Genomic DNA, 18277 nt, shown 5'->3' on the forward strand with positions numbered 1-18277 from the left:
TTATTGGCTGATATTTTTTTTTTGTGGTGGAACTCAGGAGGCATTATTGAGCAAACTAGCACCACTTGGCTACAGTCTCCTCTGAGACGACTCTGCTCCTTCTGCCTCCAGGTGTGCCAGATCCATCTTGGGGGGTTCTCAGCTGCCCACTGTCTTCTTTCCCCTGTTTTTTTATTATGGGTCATGTAAGCTCTCTGTGGAAATTCCAGGGAAGTGCAGCCTTAGGGACATATTTATTATATTCCAATATACTAGAATGTCCAGTTGTTGTGTACCAGTCAGCTTCACCAGGGGAGAAGTACCTGTCTGCAAGTGCAGCCCTATGGACAGATTTGTTGTTTATCACCAATGTATTTTATATAGCTCTTCAGTAGTGATGGGCAAACCTAAACTGTAAAGTCCGGGGTCCGTACCGAACACATAGTGTTCGTGCACACAATCCCGAACACGAACTTTCCTGTCAAGCTCATGTTACGGTTCAGGTCCACTGGCTTGTAAAAAAACCCCAACATTATTAAAAAACATTCTGATTTTACTTACAGGTCCCGCAATGCATCCTGCAGACTCTGTCTCCAGTTCGCTTCTGCATCTGCGTCCGATCATTGCTGTGCCCCCCGGTAACCAGCAGTGACTAAAGGACCTTCCATGACGTCATAGCCATGTGACCAGTCTGGTATCAGTCTGGTGTCAGGCAGCAACATATTAAAGAGCTGTAATTCCTAAACCTTACTCCAATTAGGATGTGAATACCCTCAAATTAGTGCTGAGAATATGCACTTAAAAACACATATCGATTACATAACTGTATATTGAAACTATTTTAATAAACAGGTAAAATGACAAAATTTGTGTCACTGTCCAAACATTTCTGGACCTAACTGTTTAAGAAAAACTTGGATTTCTCTGGAATAAGACATCGGATCACAGATATCAAGGCATCAATTTATTTAGTTTTTCACGTCCTCTGTATACAGATACAGTGTGTCCACCCATATCCTGTCCACTGCCATTAACTTGAGAATGGCGGCAGCTATAGGAATAGAAGTGGTGTCTAGGTATAGTAAAGTAGCCATGCGCTACGCAATGAAACCACCTATAGCACCACCTGGTGGAAAACAACAGAGTTAGCATTTTTATTTAGAAAACAGAACGAGATAGAGAAAAAAAGTGAATTATAAAGTTGTAGGGCATCATCAATTCAATACAAAATCGAAACCTTGCATACAGAAATGCTATGATTAGAACCTGTAAAACTCGCAAGGCTGCGGACATGAAGCGATACTTCATGGAGACCTTCCTACAAGTCATTGCGTATGGTGGCTGCGTGGATTGGCCTTCACGCTCACCTGACCTGACCCCATTGGACTTCTTTCTGTGAGGTCACATCAAACAGCAGGTGTATGCGACCCCTCTACCAACATGTGCAAACGTGTCACCTACCATATTGCACAACGTGCAGCAAGATACAGTATGCTGTCCAGAGTCCAGATGTGCATTGCAGCTGATGGTGCCCACTTTGAGCATCAAAGTTAAATGAGCGTCATTTATGTGACCAGCATTCAATGTTTTGGGGGGGTCATTGGTTTCATATCATAGCATTTCTGTATGCAAGGTGTCGATTCGTATTGAATTGATGATGCCCTACAATTTTTTAATTCACTTTTTTTCTCTATCTCGTTCCGTTTTCGAGATAAAAATGCTAACTCTGTTGTTTTCCACCAGGTTTTGCCATAGGTGGTTTCCTTGCGTAGCGCATGGCTACTTTACTATACCTAGGCACCACTTCTATTCCTATAGCTACGTTCTCAAGTTAATGGCGGTGGACAGGATATTGGTGGACACACTGTAGACAGCTTAGTAAGGTTAATCCTACTGACAGATTCCCTTTAACCCCTTCTCTCCCAAGCCTGTTTTACCTTCCTGGCTAGGCCAAATTTTACAACTCAAATTAGCATTACTTTATGAGGTAATTAGTGTGGAATACGTCAAAATTTCCCAGTGATTCAGAGATAGTTTTTTAGTGAAACATTGTACTTCATGATATTGGTAAATGTTGGTCGATGATAAATGATTTGCATTTATTTATGAAAATATCGAAAGTGTTCCAATATTTTTTAAAATATCCAAAGGTGACACCAATTTAAAAACTACAGCTCTGAAAGTGCTCCGAAATACATTTAAGAAGTTTATTAACACTTTAGCTGTTTCACAGGACTTAAAGAAATGTGGAAGGAAGAAAAGGAACATTGTTTCCACAAAAAAATGTTGCTTTAGCCCCACATGTTTCATTCTCACAAGGGTATTTGGAGAAAATGGATTGTACAATTTATTGAGAAAATTCTCCTGAGTACGCCAATACCCCATATGTGGTGGAAAACTGCTGTTTCGGTGCATGGCAGGGTAAAAAGGGAAGGAGCGCTAATTGACTTTGGATTTCAAAATTGGCTGGTATCGTTAGCGGATGCCATGTTGTATTTGCAGAGCCCCTGATGTAACTAAACACTGGAGCTTCCCCACAAGTGACCCCATTTTTGAAACTAGACATCTCAAGGAATTTATCTAGATATTTATATAATTATATAACATTATGCTGAGTAAATGAAAAATTACTATTTTTTTCCAGTAAAATGTTGCTTTGGCCACAGGTTTTAGTTTTTATAATGGCTAATAGGAAAAAAATGGTCACACAATTTCATTATAGTGTGTCAATACATGTAATCGGGAACTACTTTTCAGGCACAATGGAAAGCTCAGAATGTAAAGAGTGTAATATTATAGTGCAGATTTTGTTGTAATGGTGTGGAGGTGCCATCTCACAGCATGTGCCCCTGAGGTGCCAGAACAGCAGAAATCCCCACAAGTGACCCCATTTTACAAACTGCACCCCTCAATGAATTCAAGATCATTTTGACACCACAGGTGTGTAACAGGACTTAACATGCCCATCTGAATCTCGCCTAATAATAATCAGGCTGATGAGCCCAGTTACAGATACACCTCGTTCAGTAATCTTTATAGCGTAATCATTGTTTAAAATTAAATTTCAGAAATCAAAAGTACATGTGAAAATAAGAAACTTTATAATATATTTTATCAAACAAATCTACTTCTTTCTTTTCCTCGACTGATCTCTTATTCTCAAAATTCTCCATTCACAGGTAAAATGTCTTTTCTCCATTGAAAAGTTTTTACAGATTTTACCTATGATTTGAGAGCAAAACATCAGTCCCGGAGGAGAAATTAAAATAACAATTATATTTTAACTGTGGCATTTCCAGAGGATACAACGTAGAAGGTATAACAATTCTGTTAAGGGCAAACTTTTAAATCCTCCATTCAGTCCTTGAAAGCTTGAACTGTATCATCTGAGTATTATTGTAGATAGATGTAGCCTATAAAAATGGACACATCGTTCTTTTTCATGTTAAAAGGCCTAATACCACCCTGTTTGTTTTTATTCCACCAATGTCTTTATTCAGTCTTTCCATACAATAAATATTACTACTTTTTTTTATCTTTTATCACTATCATTACATTTATTCTACTCACCCAGGTAGTTTTTTGACACATTGAGCTGACGAATGTTAATATGGACAGAACCTTTGGGTATCCAGACTACCTCCTCATATCCTTGAGAAATGGGGGAGGGAGAGAGGGGGAACAAGCTGTAAGAGAGATGTTGAACATAACACTCAATCTTGTAAGCACATCACTCACATTCATACAGTAGACATTTTCTCACTCTCACATACCACAAATAGAGAACTTAATCTATGCATTCACTGTGCAAGTATTAATTTATATAACAGGACTATTGATAATGATTTCCCCAATGCTGTTAAACTGCCCAACCAATACCTAATATAGATGGCTACATACGGTAAGGCCAAAACACTGGACACCGTACCCAATTATAGCATTACTATGTTTCACAATCTTGTGGTGATATGTCCACTGTGGGAAGAGCCTCAACAGTGATATCTCCACACCGCCGCCATACACTTAGGGTGATTAAAATCGTTATTCTAAAATTGACACTGTAGATAATTCACTTATTACAAAGCCTGAGCTGAAACCTGTTCATTTTTGTGGTATATATTGACTATCTAACATTTATGGAGGTCTCCTGACTCTTTCCCAACATCAACTGTCAGTGGAACAGAAGGATCAGCTAGTCTGACTCACAGCTGATCAATGCCGCCTGATCCACGAGCCGCATGTATCAGACACAGGCTGTATGATTTTAGCCAGGTATGTTTGACTCTGAGACGGTAAGAAAAATCATACTTTAAAAGCCACCTGCTATCAATGATTGACAAGTCTCTCCGGGTCTGCATGCATAGGTAGAGACCTGTCAGTTATCGGCAGTGGGTGGGGGACCTGCCTGTCCAACTAGTCTTCCATGTGGCTTGGTCCCCGATGACTTTTAAAGGGAATCTCTCATCAGATTTGGGCCAGGTAAACCATTAATATAGGCATACAGGTAATAGAGTGGCATCTGCATCCAGTGTTCTCCCGGCGAGTACAAGTTACCAGTGACTCGACGGTACCTGCACAGAAGGAAAGTGAAGCCTTTGCCTATAGAAGGGTGGAACACTGAGGAGGGATGAAGCGAGAAGGAATGCACAGGAGCCGGACTTCATCTCATGCACCCGATGCCACAGGGATGAAGGGATAATGAAGGGAGGAGAAAGATATGATAATTAATTGAGACGGTAGTGTTTTTTTTATGGACAACAGCCTGCCCCATAACCTGGAAGAGCTCATTATTAAAAAGTCATAAAAGAGGATTTCTCTGCAACAAGGAATGAGATGTGAGACAGACAGGTATAACTTTTTTGGCACTCTATAACCAGTATGCCCATATTAATGGTTTATCATTGAAGTATCTTTTTTCCTGAAACCTCACAGCGTTTCAGAGTCAAACATACCTCGATGAAATCATACAGCCGGTATTTGATAAATGCTGCCTGCAGATTGGGCAGTATGTGTCAGCTGTCCTTGGTTCCCTATAAAATGAGTCTCTGACCCTCAAATCTCCAACCACAATGTTAGTACTGCTATGTAAGGGACCTTACCATGATAAAATAATTACTGTACTATATATTTTACTTCTATGCTCTCCAGATAAAATGTTCAGTTTTTTCAATATGTAAATTAAGGTTTATCGGCACACCACTGACATGGCCAAGGACTTAATGTTCTGTTCTGCCCTTCATTTAGCATAGAGTGCAGTGTACTTTAGCTTAATTGACAATTCTCTCTTGCTTAAAGCGAGCGCTGCCTTAACTGACTCGTGCATGCGCACTTACACTCCTTGAGCCCAGTGGCACAGACACAGTGTTGGTGTGTGTACGCTCTCCTTCCACACTTCTGACTGTACATCAGTGCAGCAAGAAAGTGTTACCGTCAGAAGCGAGGAATGAGAGCACAAGTCAGTCAAGGCATTACTTGCTCTAAGGCCCTGTGCGCACTAGGCGTTTTTACCCGTGGATTTACCTGCGGTTTTGCTGCGGAAATTTCTTGAGAAATGCTTGAAATCTTTCTGCAGACATTTGCCAGCAAAACCTATGGGGAAAAAAAAATAGCTGTGCGCACACTGCGTTTTTTTTCTCAAAAAAATTCTTTGTGAAGATTTTCTTGAGAAAATTTCTTGAGAAAATGTGCATGTCACTTCTTTTCCGCAGGTACCTGCGGTATACCCCCGGTATTTCACTCTATTCACTGTAATGTAATCGCAAAATTCCGGGGGTATACCACAGGTAGCAAATGATGTGCGGTATAGCCGCAGTATAGCCGCGATTTACCTGCGGTAATGTTCATCACTGCCTGCGGTTTTGCAGGAAGTGATGTCATTATGACAGAAGAGGAAGCGGAGCAGAGTAAACACAGACGTCACACTCCCTGGACGCCGCACAGAAACACTTCCGTGTGACCTCCAGGTGCCCGTGCAGTCTGTGTCCCACTCCAGCCCCGCGGCTGCCTGCCCTGCAGTGTCAGTGTCTGCCTGCAGTATCAGCAGCTTGTCACGCTGCAGCGCAGGCAGACACTTACACACAGCAGTGTGTGCAGCCGCGGGGATGACGGGCACTGCTGTCAGGAGGTGAGATGAGATCATTACCTGCTGTGATAATCTCCTGCCTCCTGACGTCACCACTGTCACTGCCGTCTATGCCCGCGGCCCGAGACTGTCACTGGCGGTGACGTCACGGGCTCTCGCGATACTGCTGAGAACGTGGCGGGCATAGAAGGCAGTGACAGCGCTAATGGCAGGACTGCAGGAGATCATCACAGCAGGTAATGATCTCATCTAACCAACTGATGGCGGCACTCATCATCCCCTGCAGTGACCTGGGCTGACCTATTGATGTTAGCTCAGGTCACTGCATTACTCTCCCAGCCAATGGGGAACCTTCTGTTCTTCACTTACTGGGACAGTGATGGTATGGATCGTCATGGAACCTCCCCCCTTATTGGATTACGCCGGACCCGGATTTGATTGTTCTTGTCAATAAATTGGTGAAAGAGGGAATGTGGGGAGTGTTTTTTCAAATAAAACTTTTTTTGTTGTCTATTTTTTATTTCTTACTGACTGGGTTGGTGATGTCGGGTATCTGATAGACGCGTGACATCACTAACCCCAGGGCTTGATGCCAGGTGACAAAACACATCTGGCATCAACCCCATATATTACCCCGTTTGCCACCGCACCAGGAAAACGGGATGAGTTGGGGCGAAGTGCCAGGATTGGCACGTCTAATGGATGCGCCACTTCTGGGGCGGCTGCAGCCTGCTATTTTAGGCTGGGGAGTGTCCAATAACAGTGGACCTCCCTAGTCTGAGAATATCAGACCCCAGCTGTCCACTTTACCTTGGCTGGTAATCCAATATGGGGGAGACCCCACGTTTTTTGTTTAAAATTATTAATTTAATGTAAAATAACAGCGTGGGGTGCCCTCTGTTTTGGATTACCAGCCAAGGTGAAGCTGCCAGCTGTGGTCTGCAGACTGCAGCCGTCTGCTTTACCCTAGCTGGCTACAAAAGATGGGGGACCTCACATCATTTTTTTTTTAATTATTTATTTATTTTTTGGCTAAATACAAGGCTAGGCACCCTTTAGTGCCACATGAAAGTCACTAAAGGGTGCCAGCTTAGAATATGCAGGGGGGTGGGACATTATATAGGTCTTTCTCATCTATCTATCTATCTATTCATCTATCCATCTTTCCCTCTATCCATTATCTGTCTATCTATCGATTATCTATCTATTATCTATATTATTTATTGCAGTTCAGCATAAAAAAACGCAGGGACCAACCTGCGGCAAAACCGCGGCAAAACCGCGGCAAAAACGCATGCATTTTTCCCGTGGTTTTGGTGCGTTTTTTTACCGCAGGTGCAGTAATATTCAACTCCCAGAAGCTTCTCAAGAAATTTTCATGAGAAAAATCACTTTTCTAGTGCGCACATAGCCTAAGTGCTAAGGGACATTGCACCCCATACTAATTGACAAGGTGGAACGATGCATGGAACTTTTGGCCATGGAAAAGCAGTAAGACACATAGAATAGGAAGGATTTTTATAGAAGTCCCTTATATTACTGTACTATCAGTTAAATAGGAGTTTTGGGGGTGACAGACTCTCTTTAGAGCAAGTTGCAGGTAATTTGTAAGCCAATGTCTGATCCCAAAAGAGGTATGGGGTGCAATGCTATGTGTGTTAATATGGGATCACCCAGGGGGTTGTATATGAATTGTTCCATGCTTTATTGGTTTTGCTTATATGTACAATAATGTATTTAAATTGTATAATTAGGAATTTGTATAATTAAAAATTGGATACCTATAACAAAATTAGTGTAAAAGACACTTACACTTTTACTAAAAGTACTTTATTGTCTGTATTAGTAAATCATCCCAGTGGCTAGATGTGACAATCTAGTTTCATAGTTTCATAGTTTTTAAGGTTGAAGGGAGACTCTAAGTCCATCTAGTTCAACCCGTAGCCTAACATGTTGATCCAGAGGAAGGCAAAAAAACCCCAATGTGTCAAATAAGCTCCAATGGGGAAAAAAATTCCTTCCTGACTCCACATCCGGCAATCAGACTAGTTCCCTGGATCAACACCCTGTCATAAAATCCAATATACATAACTGGTAATATTATATTTTTCAATTAATGCGATCAGGCTCTGCTTAAATTTTACTTGTGAATCCCTCAATACAACATCATACGGCAGAGAGCTCCATAGTCTCACTGCTCGTACAGTAAAGAGTCCTCATCTGTGATTATGATTAAACATTCTTTCCTCAAGACGTAGCGGATGCCCCCGTGTTCCAGTCGCAGGCCTAGGTGTAAAGAGATCTTTGGAAAGGTCTCTGTACTGTCCCCTCATATATTTATACATTGTGATTAGATCCCCCTAAGCCTTTGTTTTTCCTAACTAACTAACCCCAAGTTTAATAACCTGTCTTGGTATTGCAGCCCACCCATTCCTCTAATAATCTTGGTCGCTCTTCTATCTACCTGTAAGATTATGCTATTTATAACCTTCTATACTTTTGCTAACAAGAAATGCATCCATTCCTCTCTTAAATTCATTCAGTGAGTTGGCCATCACCACTTCCTCAGGAAGAGAGTTCCAGAGCCTCACTGCTCTTACCGTGAAGAACCCTCTTCTATGCTGATGTAGGAATTTTCTTTCCTCCAATCGAAAAGAATGCCCCCTTGTTCTTGTCATAGTCCTTGGTACAAACAGATCATGGGAGAGATCTCTATATGGCCCTCTGATATATTTGTACATATTTATTAGGTCTCCCCTAAGTCTTCTCTTTTCTAGAGTAAATAGACCTAATTTTGATAACCTTTCCGTGTATTGTAATGCACCCATTCCATTTATTATTTTAGTAGCCCGCCTCTGAACCCTTTCAAGTTCAGTAATGTCTTTCTTCAGCACCGGCGCCCAAAATTGCACACAATACTCCAAGTAGTGATACTGCAGATCGGAGAGGTTTTGAGGTCTGATTCTTTAGGTAAACTATTAACCATGGCAAAACAGTACTCCGTAACATTTTGTCAAAGTATATATTGTAACTCTTAATAAAGATTATACATTTATATACAGCTGTATATGGTCCTTTCAGTGTTTTCTTACCTGTCTCATGTAGTGACTGGTTGAAGACTCCCTCAATAGTCTCACATGTATTTCCATCCCCACCACACACACGACATTTGTCTTCTCTGGCATCAGATCCCAAAATCCGATCACAGCCCACATGCTAATAGCAAATAAATCTATTTTAATTATACATATATTTATACATAATATTTGTATGTGTAGGCCATGTCTAATTTAATGAAATTATGATATAAGCAGGAAACTATCAAGTGCCAATGGACATGGTATATTGTTGGCTGGTGCTCAATATGACCAGTTTGTCTTCTGCGTGAATTGGGCCTTTGGAAACTTTGGCTGACTCCTTGGTCAACTTCCCTATATAAAGCATGGTTGTCAAAGCACTCAACGAGTTGACCTTCCCGATATTGATGACACCAATCCATCCAGTAGATGTAGAAACTTGGCACTTAAGATAAATGTGAATAGTGGTCTTTTATTGAGAGGAACTTGTAGGACCAGCACAAGCACAGACGTTTTGGTCAAAGACCTTCATCATTATGCGTGCAGGAGGTCCTCAGAAGGTGTAGCAACTGGCGTAGTGAATGGGGTGGATGGGGTTATACAAAGATCAGCATTTAGATAACTGGTAAAACTGCAGCAGAAATCTAGTAGACAGAGTATTTTTTCCATCCATGCAGCCTATTTTCATACTGCTTATATTCTGAGGCCTCCCCCCAGCCATGAGGCAGTAGCAGGTGAAATTTCAAAAAGGGGACAACCACTAAGAATTTTAGAGATAGTTTCATGATACAAAGAATATGTTTTTATTGATTGAAGCCAAACAACCCATTATGGTGTGTCCTGATGGCTCTTCTGAGCGTGCATGGAACGTAGAGAGGAATAGCCACTCCTTATCCCATTTGTCAGGGAACTATCTCCTATGAGAACAAAAGGATTGGGTGTATTGAAATCCAACATTCCCGATGCATTTTTATGCCAATTTTTGCCACTGGTGGAGAAGGTGGAATCTCCCATACACTTAGACAATTGTCTGATCCTGAAAACAGTACAATCTTCAGCTGATATTCATGGAATATAAATAACCTTCTTTAGAATTAAAAAGTACATACCTTGCATTCCCCGTTAACACACACATCATAGAATTCAGGTCTACACGGAGTTCCATCTACTACCGCTGCAGCTCTTTCAGTGTAGAAATTGAACCCTTCAGCTAAGCAGTTCAGTGAACACGCCTTCACACCTCCTTTAATCATAAAAAGGAATAAAAATAATATGACAGGATATTATGTCTTTCTAGGAAGACATCCAGATAAATTATTTTGAAGAATCAACAATCATTACATTTTGGATTAGAATATTCCAAAGGTTTAATGCTCTTGAAAATCCCTTCAGTGTTGACGGTGAAAATAAGTTTTCACAAAGGTGGAAGATACATCCATCTCAAGGTTACAGGGTTAACAGTTGAACCATGTGTACAGCATGCCATCACTCTAGTCTATCACTGGACCATTGGACCAAAGGCGAGTACGTTTTTGTCATACTTAAAGGGGTGGTTCATCCCTTTTCATTATTGGCCACATCAGTATTATGTTGAGAAACAATGTTTCTCTCAAATACCTTGCGTGGCAATAGTGCCTATGAGCGGTACTATTGCGGACCACTCTTCCCCATCGCATGACCCTCGGGGCTCTGTGACCTCGAGGATCTGGTGATGTCACGACAACTTCCTGTTCACCTGAGTTCACTGCGGCCGGCCCCAGTCTCCTTGAGTGACTGGGCTGTGGTTGTAGTTTCACTGCTCATCACAGCCCAGCATAATAGCCCAGCATCACCCTGCTCCCTCCTACCTCAATGCAGAGCGCTGCAAGCTGGAGGGATGGTGGGCTGTGACGAATGGTGAAATTCAGCCCACAGTCCAGTCACTTACGGAGACTGGGCCGACCGTGGTGATGTCAGGTGAGCAGGAAGTTGATGTGACATCACCGGATCCCTGAGGTCACGGAGCCCCGGGGGTCAGATGATGGGGAAGGGTGGTCTGCAATAGCGCTGCTCAAAGGCACTATTGCCAATACAAGGTATTTGAGAGAAACATCGTTTCTCAAGGTTATATCGATCTAGCAAATAATGAAAATGGGTGATCCACTTCTTTAAGTGTGGTAGACAGGTAACCATCTGTTTTGTTAGCTTTCTAGCTTGAGCGCCCCTCCCTCCTCAGTGCATCACAAGACGTGGCGTTGACTACACACTCCACAGTGTGGTGCTTGGGGTCCCATGGACTGAAATTTTGGTGTAACTAACTGAAGGTTAAAATTTAAAAGTAGACAACCCCCTATGTCTTTTTTACATTCATCCAAAACTGATTTCAGTGTTCAATGTGGGCAGTAATTAAAATTTACATGTTCACTCTACATGCACCCAAGTGTCTTGTGAAACATTCCTTGATTTCATGTGCCTCGGCAAAAGACGCCTTGTCGTTTTGTCATTGACTAGTTCCCTTTTATGACATCCATTTTGTTATTTGCTTTATTTGATCACTGATAATTTTCTGTCTATGTTTTCAAATGTCCAAAACGACTTCAGTGTGAATAGCTTTGCAGAGATTGTGTCATGTGCAAAAATGGAAATTTTACTTTTGATGGTATGTCCATATGGGATGGAAATGTGCCAACATTTCCATTGGGGTTTGCACACAGGAAATTTCTGTTGCAGATTTTCACAGACGCTTTCATCACTTTTAATGTAGAGGGGTGAAATATACAGTGAAATCTGATGCAAAATAGCAGGTGTACTGGTAGGACTGAGGCTTGTATCGGTGAACAGGACGTTTCCCTTTTACTAACAGCAAAATTAGATCTATAATCATGAAAATGTCAATCCTAGAGGTTCCTTTGTCTATAAAGTGACAGTAATGTTTTTGTTGTAATTATTTGTGTGAGGCTACATGGCAACTTTGACCTTAACACTTGTTCCATGACCAAAATTCACTAGGTGTTGCTGCTATATTGTAACGCAATGCAAGTGAATGGGACCGCATTGCAACCCCTAGGGCACTGCAATTATAAAAAGCAAATTGCAAAAACTTGGCTTCACTTATGGAGACTTGCTAGTCGCTATCTCAGTACCTGCAAGATTGCAATATGACCCCATTCAATTGTATTGTGCTGCGAAGTGAAAGCGAGATCTAGCGAACACTGGTTGCGTGACAGGTTTTGCATCCATACTCACCGTGTAGCTCTAACCTGATTCTTAAAAGGGTATTCCCATTTTAGTCATTTATGATGCATTCACCTAAATGTCTAATAAATGGGAATTCAATTATACTGTAAATATTTCTCTCCCGCAACTTTTTTCAGATCATTAAAAAATTTGTTCTAATGGTTTACATGCAGTATAATTATATCACTAATGTACTGTCTGTAAGTGAGTTGTCTTTGAAAGCAAATCTCATGTATATACATGGTCATGTTTCTGGTATTTATGGTAATTCGACACTACTAGAGATGGGCAAACACTAAAATGCTTCGGTGCCCGGAACCCAAGCCGAGCAGGTCAGACACTATGAAAGAGCTCAACCCCAGTAATGAGTGTAATGGAAGTCAATGATTGGGAAGTTTTCCGCCCACACTCAGCCAGCCATCAGCCATAAACAGAGCATTTCTATGGGGAAGGAAGGGTGATCTTTTTTTTTTCTTTGAAACACTACATCCAAAAATGTTTCAACCCCAGTGAGAGCCATTCAGACTGTGAATGGCTTCCACCGAGGTGCCTGCACCCATCATGCAGTGAAGTGAGCCTGTGCTTTGTGGTCATTATTTCATGGACAACACATGCTAGCACCGGTGATACTCGGCCGAGTATTCAAGAGCCCCGATGCTCGATTGAGTATGAAGCAGTGGCGAGCTGGCTAGCTCAACATTGGTCCCTACCTTATCTACATTTTGGCCTTTTACATTTGTGCATTTTGGCCCAAGGAATTTAAGGCCAGTTTACACACAGTGACATCGCTAACGATGTCGCTGCCGATTGCACCCACCCCAGTCGTTTGTGCATCACGGGCAAATCGCTGCCCGTGGTGCACAATATTGCTAGGCCCCGTAACATGGATTTACCTTCCTAGCGATGTCACTGTGGCCGGCAAACAGCCTCTCTTCTAAGGGGGCGGTTCGTTCGGCATCACAGCGACTTCACACGGCAGGCGTCCAATAGAAGCGGAGGGGCGGAGAGCAGCCGCATGAAAGACATGCCCACCTCGTTGCCGGAGGACGCAGGTACGGTGTTGTTCGTCGTTCCTGGGGTGTCACACGTAGCGATGTGTGCTGCCTCAGGAACAACCAACAACCTGCGTCCTGAACCAGCAACGACATTTGGGAAATGAACGACAACAATAATCGATTAGGTGAGTAATTTTGATCGTTAGCGGTCGCTCGTATGTTTCACACGCAACGATGTCGCTAACGAGGTCGGATGTGCGTCACGAATTCCGTGACCCCCAACGACATCTCGTTAGCGATATCGTTGCGTGTAAAGCCCCCTTTAGAATCATTATTGTTTAATTTTGTCATATGTTCCCATTTTTGTACTGTGTAAAAATAGCTCAGTACAAGAAATGTATCAAGAAAACTTGGCAATTTGATGACTATGGGGGACAGGTTATCAAGAGATAATCCATGGAGAGTGGAGACCCAGACATCATTGGTTTGCTTTCAGCTACATCTAATGCAGCCATGTGGGCTGTGTTCTTTCTTCTTCTAATTTCTTATTTCACTGTTTTGAATATTTTTGCCGCAAACCCCTTTCTACAAATAATTGATTAAATGAAATAAGAAGATATGTTTATGGAATTTGTTTTCCACTGAGATTGGTGTGCTTATCACTTTTTTTTATGTGTCTATCTACTCATAGATGGTGGTGGTGAGGCAGCGGCAAACACATACAGAAGAGAGGTGTTACGGAGGGGACAATTGGATATAAAAAAAAGGATACCAATCGTCACCTGAAGTCCTCCGGGTGGATGACAAAGCCGCTACGGGACTGGTGGACGGATATAGCAACTAAAAAGAAAAACTGAAAGTGAACGAAGGGGATGTTAAAGGCACACTCTAACGTGTAGTGTGTCCCTGTTGGCGTCACAGGTACACGGGTATCGGTCACGTGTGTAAGGACACGTCAGACCGAGACTAAAACCAAACAGGTTTCAATCCTGTGTGTAGGGACACGTCAGACCAAGAGGTAACCCAGTTAGCATCACTGGGAAACCGATGACATAGACGCTGAACCGGTCATGTGCGTAGGGAGCACAATAGACTGATAGGATAAACCGGATAGCGTACACAAGTCTGCCACAGGCACTGCAGACTACCGGTCACGTGCGTACAGGGAACGTCACACCATGTGGGCTACCCAGTTAGCGTCATTGTTCACCCGAGGACTGATACACATACACACAAGTCAGCCACAAGCACTGCAGACTACCGGTTATGTGCGTACAGGGCACGTCAGACCGGGTGGGCTACCCAGCTAGCATTACTGGTTACCCAAGAACTGATAGGACAGAGACTGACCCTCAACGTGCCAATATACAGATGTACCGAGATACGAATACCTGGTAGTGGCGCCTAGCCCTGGTTACCACAGTCCTATCGCACACACACACTTGCCACAGGCACTGCAGGTAAGAAGGCGCTGGAACCCAAACATACATGCAGCACAGACTGCTCACTGAGCTGCAGCCATAGACAATGACGCTCGAGCGCCAATGGGCGTAGTTACGGACCTTTTATAGCCGCCTCCCTGGCGTCATCGCTGTCGTCAATGTGACCAATCAGCGGCCACCGCGTTAGCGATGACGTCTCGCAGATATGCAATAGCGGTAATCCTGCACTTAGTGCCTGGAGAGGCTTCGGGATCCTGCGCATGCACGGTAGCGCTAAATGAGCACTTAGGCTCAGAACGGTAGAAGACTCTAGCCACCTGATGCTGTCAGCTCGACACCTCGAGTGATGGACAGGTGGCACTGCGGAGTCGACCGATCTCAATGTGGGAGTCAATGACAGGACTAGACCGGTTCGGGACTAAGAAGGACCCCGAATCGTAACATTACTTTCCCGTCTACCCGTCTAGCCCCCCCCACTCCGGAGCTCGAAAGCTGCCACAAGGTTGGACGGAACTGCCAAAGACAACACCCAGGACCAGTGTTCCGGGCCGAAGCCATTCCAGCCCACCAAGTATCGCCTCCTCTTTCGGACCCGTTTCGATCCGACCACCGCGCGAGCGGACCGCTTCCAACCGGGGAACTCGGGACTGGTCAGATGGTCCCTGGAGACCTTGGTACGACGGACTGGCATGGGAACTGAAATATGGGGTTGCAGAAGTGAGGATGATATCTCTTGTGACTCTTTGGAAACCCCCTCTGCAGAGAAGGCATATTGGTGCGGAAGCTTGGGAACCTTCAACCGGCCAGCAGACAACACTCCTCTAATAGTCTTAAGGGGGCTTTACATGCAGCGATATCTAGCGATATCGCTAGCGAGCGTACCCGCCCCTGTCGTTTGTGCATCATGGGCAAATCGCTGCCTGTGGCGCACATTATCGTTAGGAGCCATCACACGGACTTACCTGCCTAGTGACTTTGCTGTGGCCGGTGAACCGCCTCCTTTCTAAGGGGGCGGTTCGTGCGGCTTCACAGCGGCGTCACTAAGCGGCCACCCAATAGAAGCGGAGGGGCGAAGATGAGCGGACGTAACATCCCGCCCACCTCCTTCCTTCCTCATTGTGGGCGGCCGCAGGTAAGCTGTAGTTCGTCGTTCCTGAGGTGTCACACATAGCGATTTGTGCTGCCTCGGGAACGACGAACAACCTGCGTCCTCAACAATGAACGATTTTTTGAAAATGAACGACGTGTCAACGATGGACGATTTGGTGAGTATTTTCCATCGTTAACGGCCACTCGTTGGTGTCACATGCAATGGCATCGCTAACGATGCCGGATGTTAGTCACGGAATCAGTGACCCCGGCGATATATCGTTAGATACGTCGTTGCATGTAACGGGGCCTTTAGACAGACAAGTCTTTTGACATGTGGTACCCCAACTCAGGATCTTCCCTGTGCCCCAGTCAAACTGTGCGGAATGCTGCCTCAGCCAGGGGAGCCCCAGCACAATCTCATCCATCCCATCGTTCATCACCAGAAAAGAGGTGGTCTCCTGGTGCCTCGAAGGCATAGTGAAAACCAACGTGACAGTGTGGTAGATGACACCCTCGGGAAGGATGCACCCTTTGGCTACCCAGACGGAAATAGACTTGGGCAGCATGATCATTGGAATCTCGTGCAGATGGGCGAACTCTGAAGAAACAAAATTCCCGTCTGCACTGCAGTCTACACATGCTGTAACGGATACAGTGATGTTATCAAATGTCAGTGTTCCCTTATAGGACAATTTAGGGGTCGAGGCAGACGCGTCTGGGGTTTCCCTTTTGACAGACGCCAGATAGAGCTACCTCTCGCCCTTTTTAGGGCACTGGTTGACATAGTGACCTGACTGTTTGCAGGCGAAGCAAACCGGTTTATCCACTAACATTGTGGACCTGGCACCTGTCCGCTCTATCGTGATAGGCTCAGGTTCGGGTTCAGGGTACGTGTCTGAAGCCTCAGGTTTGGGGAAAGAGGGTGCCAACCGCACATGAGAACGACTCTGTGCACGCTCCAACTGGTGCTGAGAGTAGCGCGTGTCGATTCTTGTGGCAAGTGATATTAAGGTATACAGGTCAGATGGTATCTCTCTGGTAGCCAAAGCGTTTTTCACATGCTCCGACAACCCCTTCCAAAATACCGGTAACAGGACCTTCTCTGGCCACTTCAACTCAGCGGCCAGGGTCCTGAAGTCAATGGCATAAGCCGTTACTGTTAATGTACCCTGGACCAGGTCCAGGAGACGTAAGGCAGAGTTATGGACCACCTGGGACCCAAGAACACAACCTTTAACGCATCCAAGAAATCAGTGGCCCAGATAGTCACTGGATCCCAGAGCGGAGTAGCCCATGTCAGTGCTCGATCAGCAAGGAGCGATATCACAAACCCCACCTTAGCTCTTTCTGTGGGGTATTGTGAAAGCAAAAGCTATAGGTGTATCAAACACTGATTTATGAAACCACGACATGCCTACTGTCCCCCGTGAATTTATTGGGAAGGGATAGGCGTGGCATGGGCTTCACTGTAGATGAGGCCAGTGACGTCAATGCGACCAATCAGCGGCCACCGCATCAGCGATGACGTCACGCGCATGCGCGATAGCGGTAATCCCGCACTTAGTGCCTGGAGAGGCTGCGGGAACCCGCACATGCACGGTAGCGCTGAATGAGCACTTAGGCTCAGAACAGTAGAAGACTCTAGCCATCTGATGCCTGTCAGCCCGACACCTTGAGTGACGGACAGGTGGCGCTGCGGAGTCAACCGATCCCAATATGGGAGTCAATGATGGGACTGGACTGGTTTGGGACTCAGAAGGACCCCGAATCGTAACAAGAGGCTCCTGTGTAAGAATTATATAGTGGCTCTTTGCTGTCCGCTAGGTTCTCATAATGCACCAGTTTATGTGTCTGTGACTAAAGCGGTTTGCTACCTTGAAGGTGGAAGTGGGTCCCATTGCCTCTTGGGCTCCGATGCGGTTGCTCAAGTTGCACCAGAGTATGTCTGCCCCTTTGGTGATGTCTGAAACGGGTTTGTACCAACAGGCGGTAACATGACAAATGGGTAAAGTTATGTGATGCTAGAATTAATTATATTGCATAAAAATAAAAGCTTTAGCCAACCCATGTACTTGATAACAGAACCAATTTGGGGTGGACACTTTTTACTGAGAGATAAGAGCCCTGATTCCTTGTTTGTAATTTATTGGTCATTTTTTTATCCTTTTTTATTTGCTAACATTTTTTCAGCCAAATACTTCAAAATGGCGCATTTGTTTCATGCATTTGTTGTAAAATTTAAAATGCCATTTATTTTTGGCAATATTTGTTTTTATAACCTTTGCTCTAAAAAAATTGCATGTTTGTCTTGAAAATGTGTCAAGTGATAAACTTTTCCAGAATATTGAAATGAGTAAAAAAAATGTGCAATTTTGTGAAAGTCATATTTCATGA

General features: G+C 43.9%; 1 protein-coding gene across 1 annotated transcript in view; it reads right to left on the bottom strand.

Moving 5' to 3' along the window:
• Positions 1–18277, bottom strand: part of ADAMTS10 (ADAM metallopeptidase with thrombospondin type 1 motif 10) — a 131913-nt gene that overhangs the window by 35374 nt on the left and 78262 nt on the right. Inside the window, exons 14-16 of the mRNA XM_075343597.1 lie at positions 10248–10381; positions 9154–9277; positions 3550–3630 (exon numbers count right to left, since the gene is read on the bottom strand). Of these exons, the coding sequence (XP_075199712.1) occupies positions 3550–3630; positions 9154–9277; positions 10248–10381 (339 nt within the window). The remainder of the gene's footprint in view (positions 1–3549; positions 3631–9153; positions 9278–10247; positions 10382–18277) is intronic.

The sequence above is a fragment of the Anomaloglossus baeobatrachus genome, chromosome 1, assembly GCF_048569485.1.
Source record: "Anomaloglossus baeobatrachus isolate aAnoBae1 chromosome 1, aAnoBae1.hap1, whole genome shotgun sequence".
NCBI lineage: Eukaryota > Metazoa > Chordata > Amphibia > Anura > Aromobatidae > Anomaloglossus > Anomaloglossus baeobatrachus.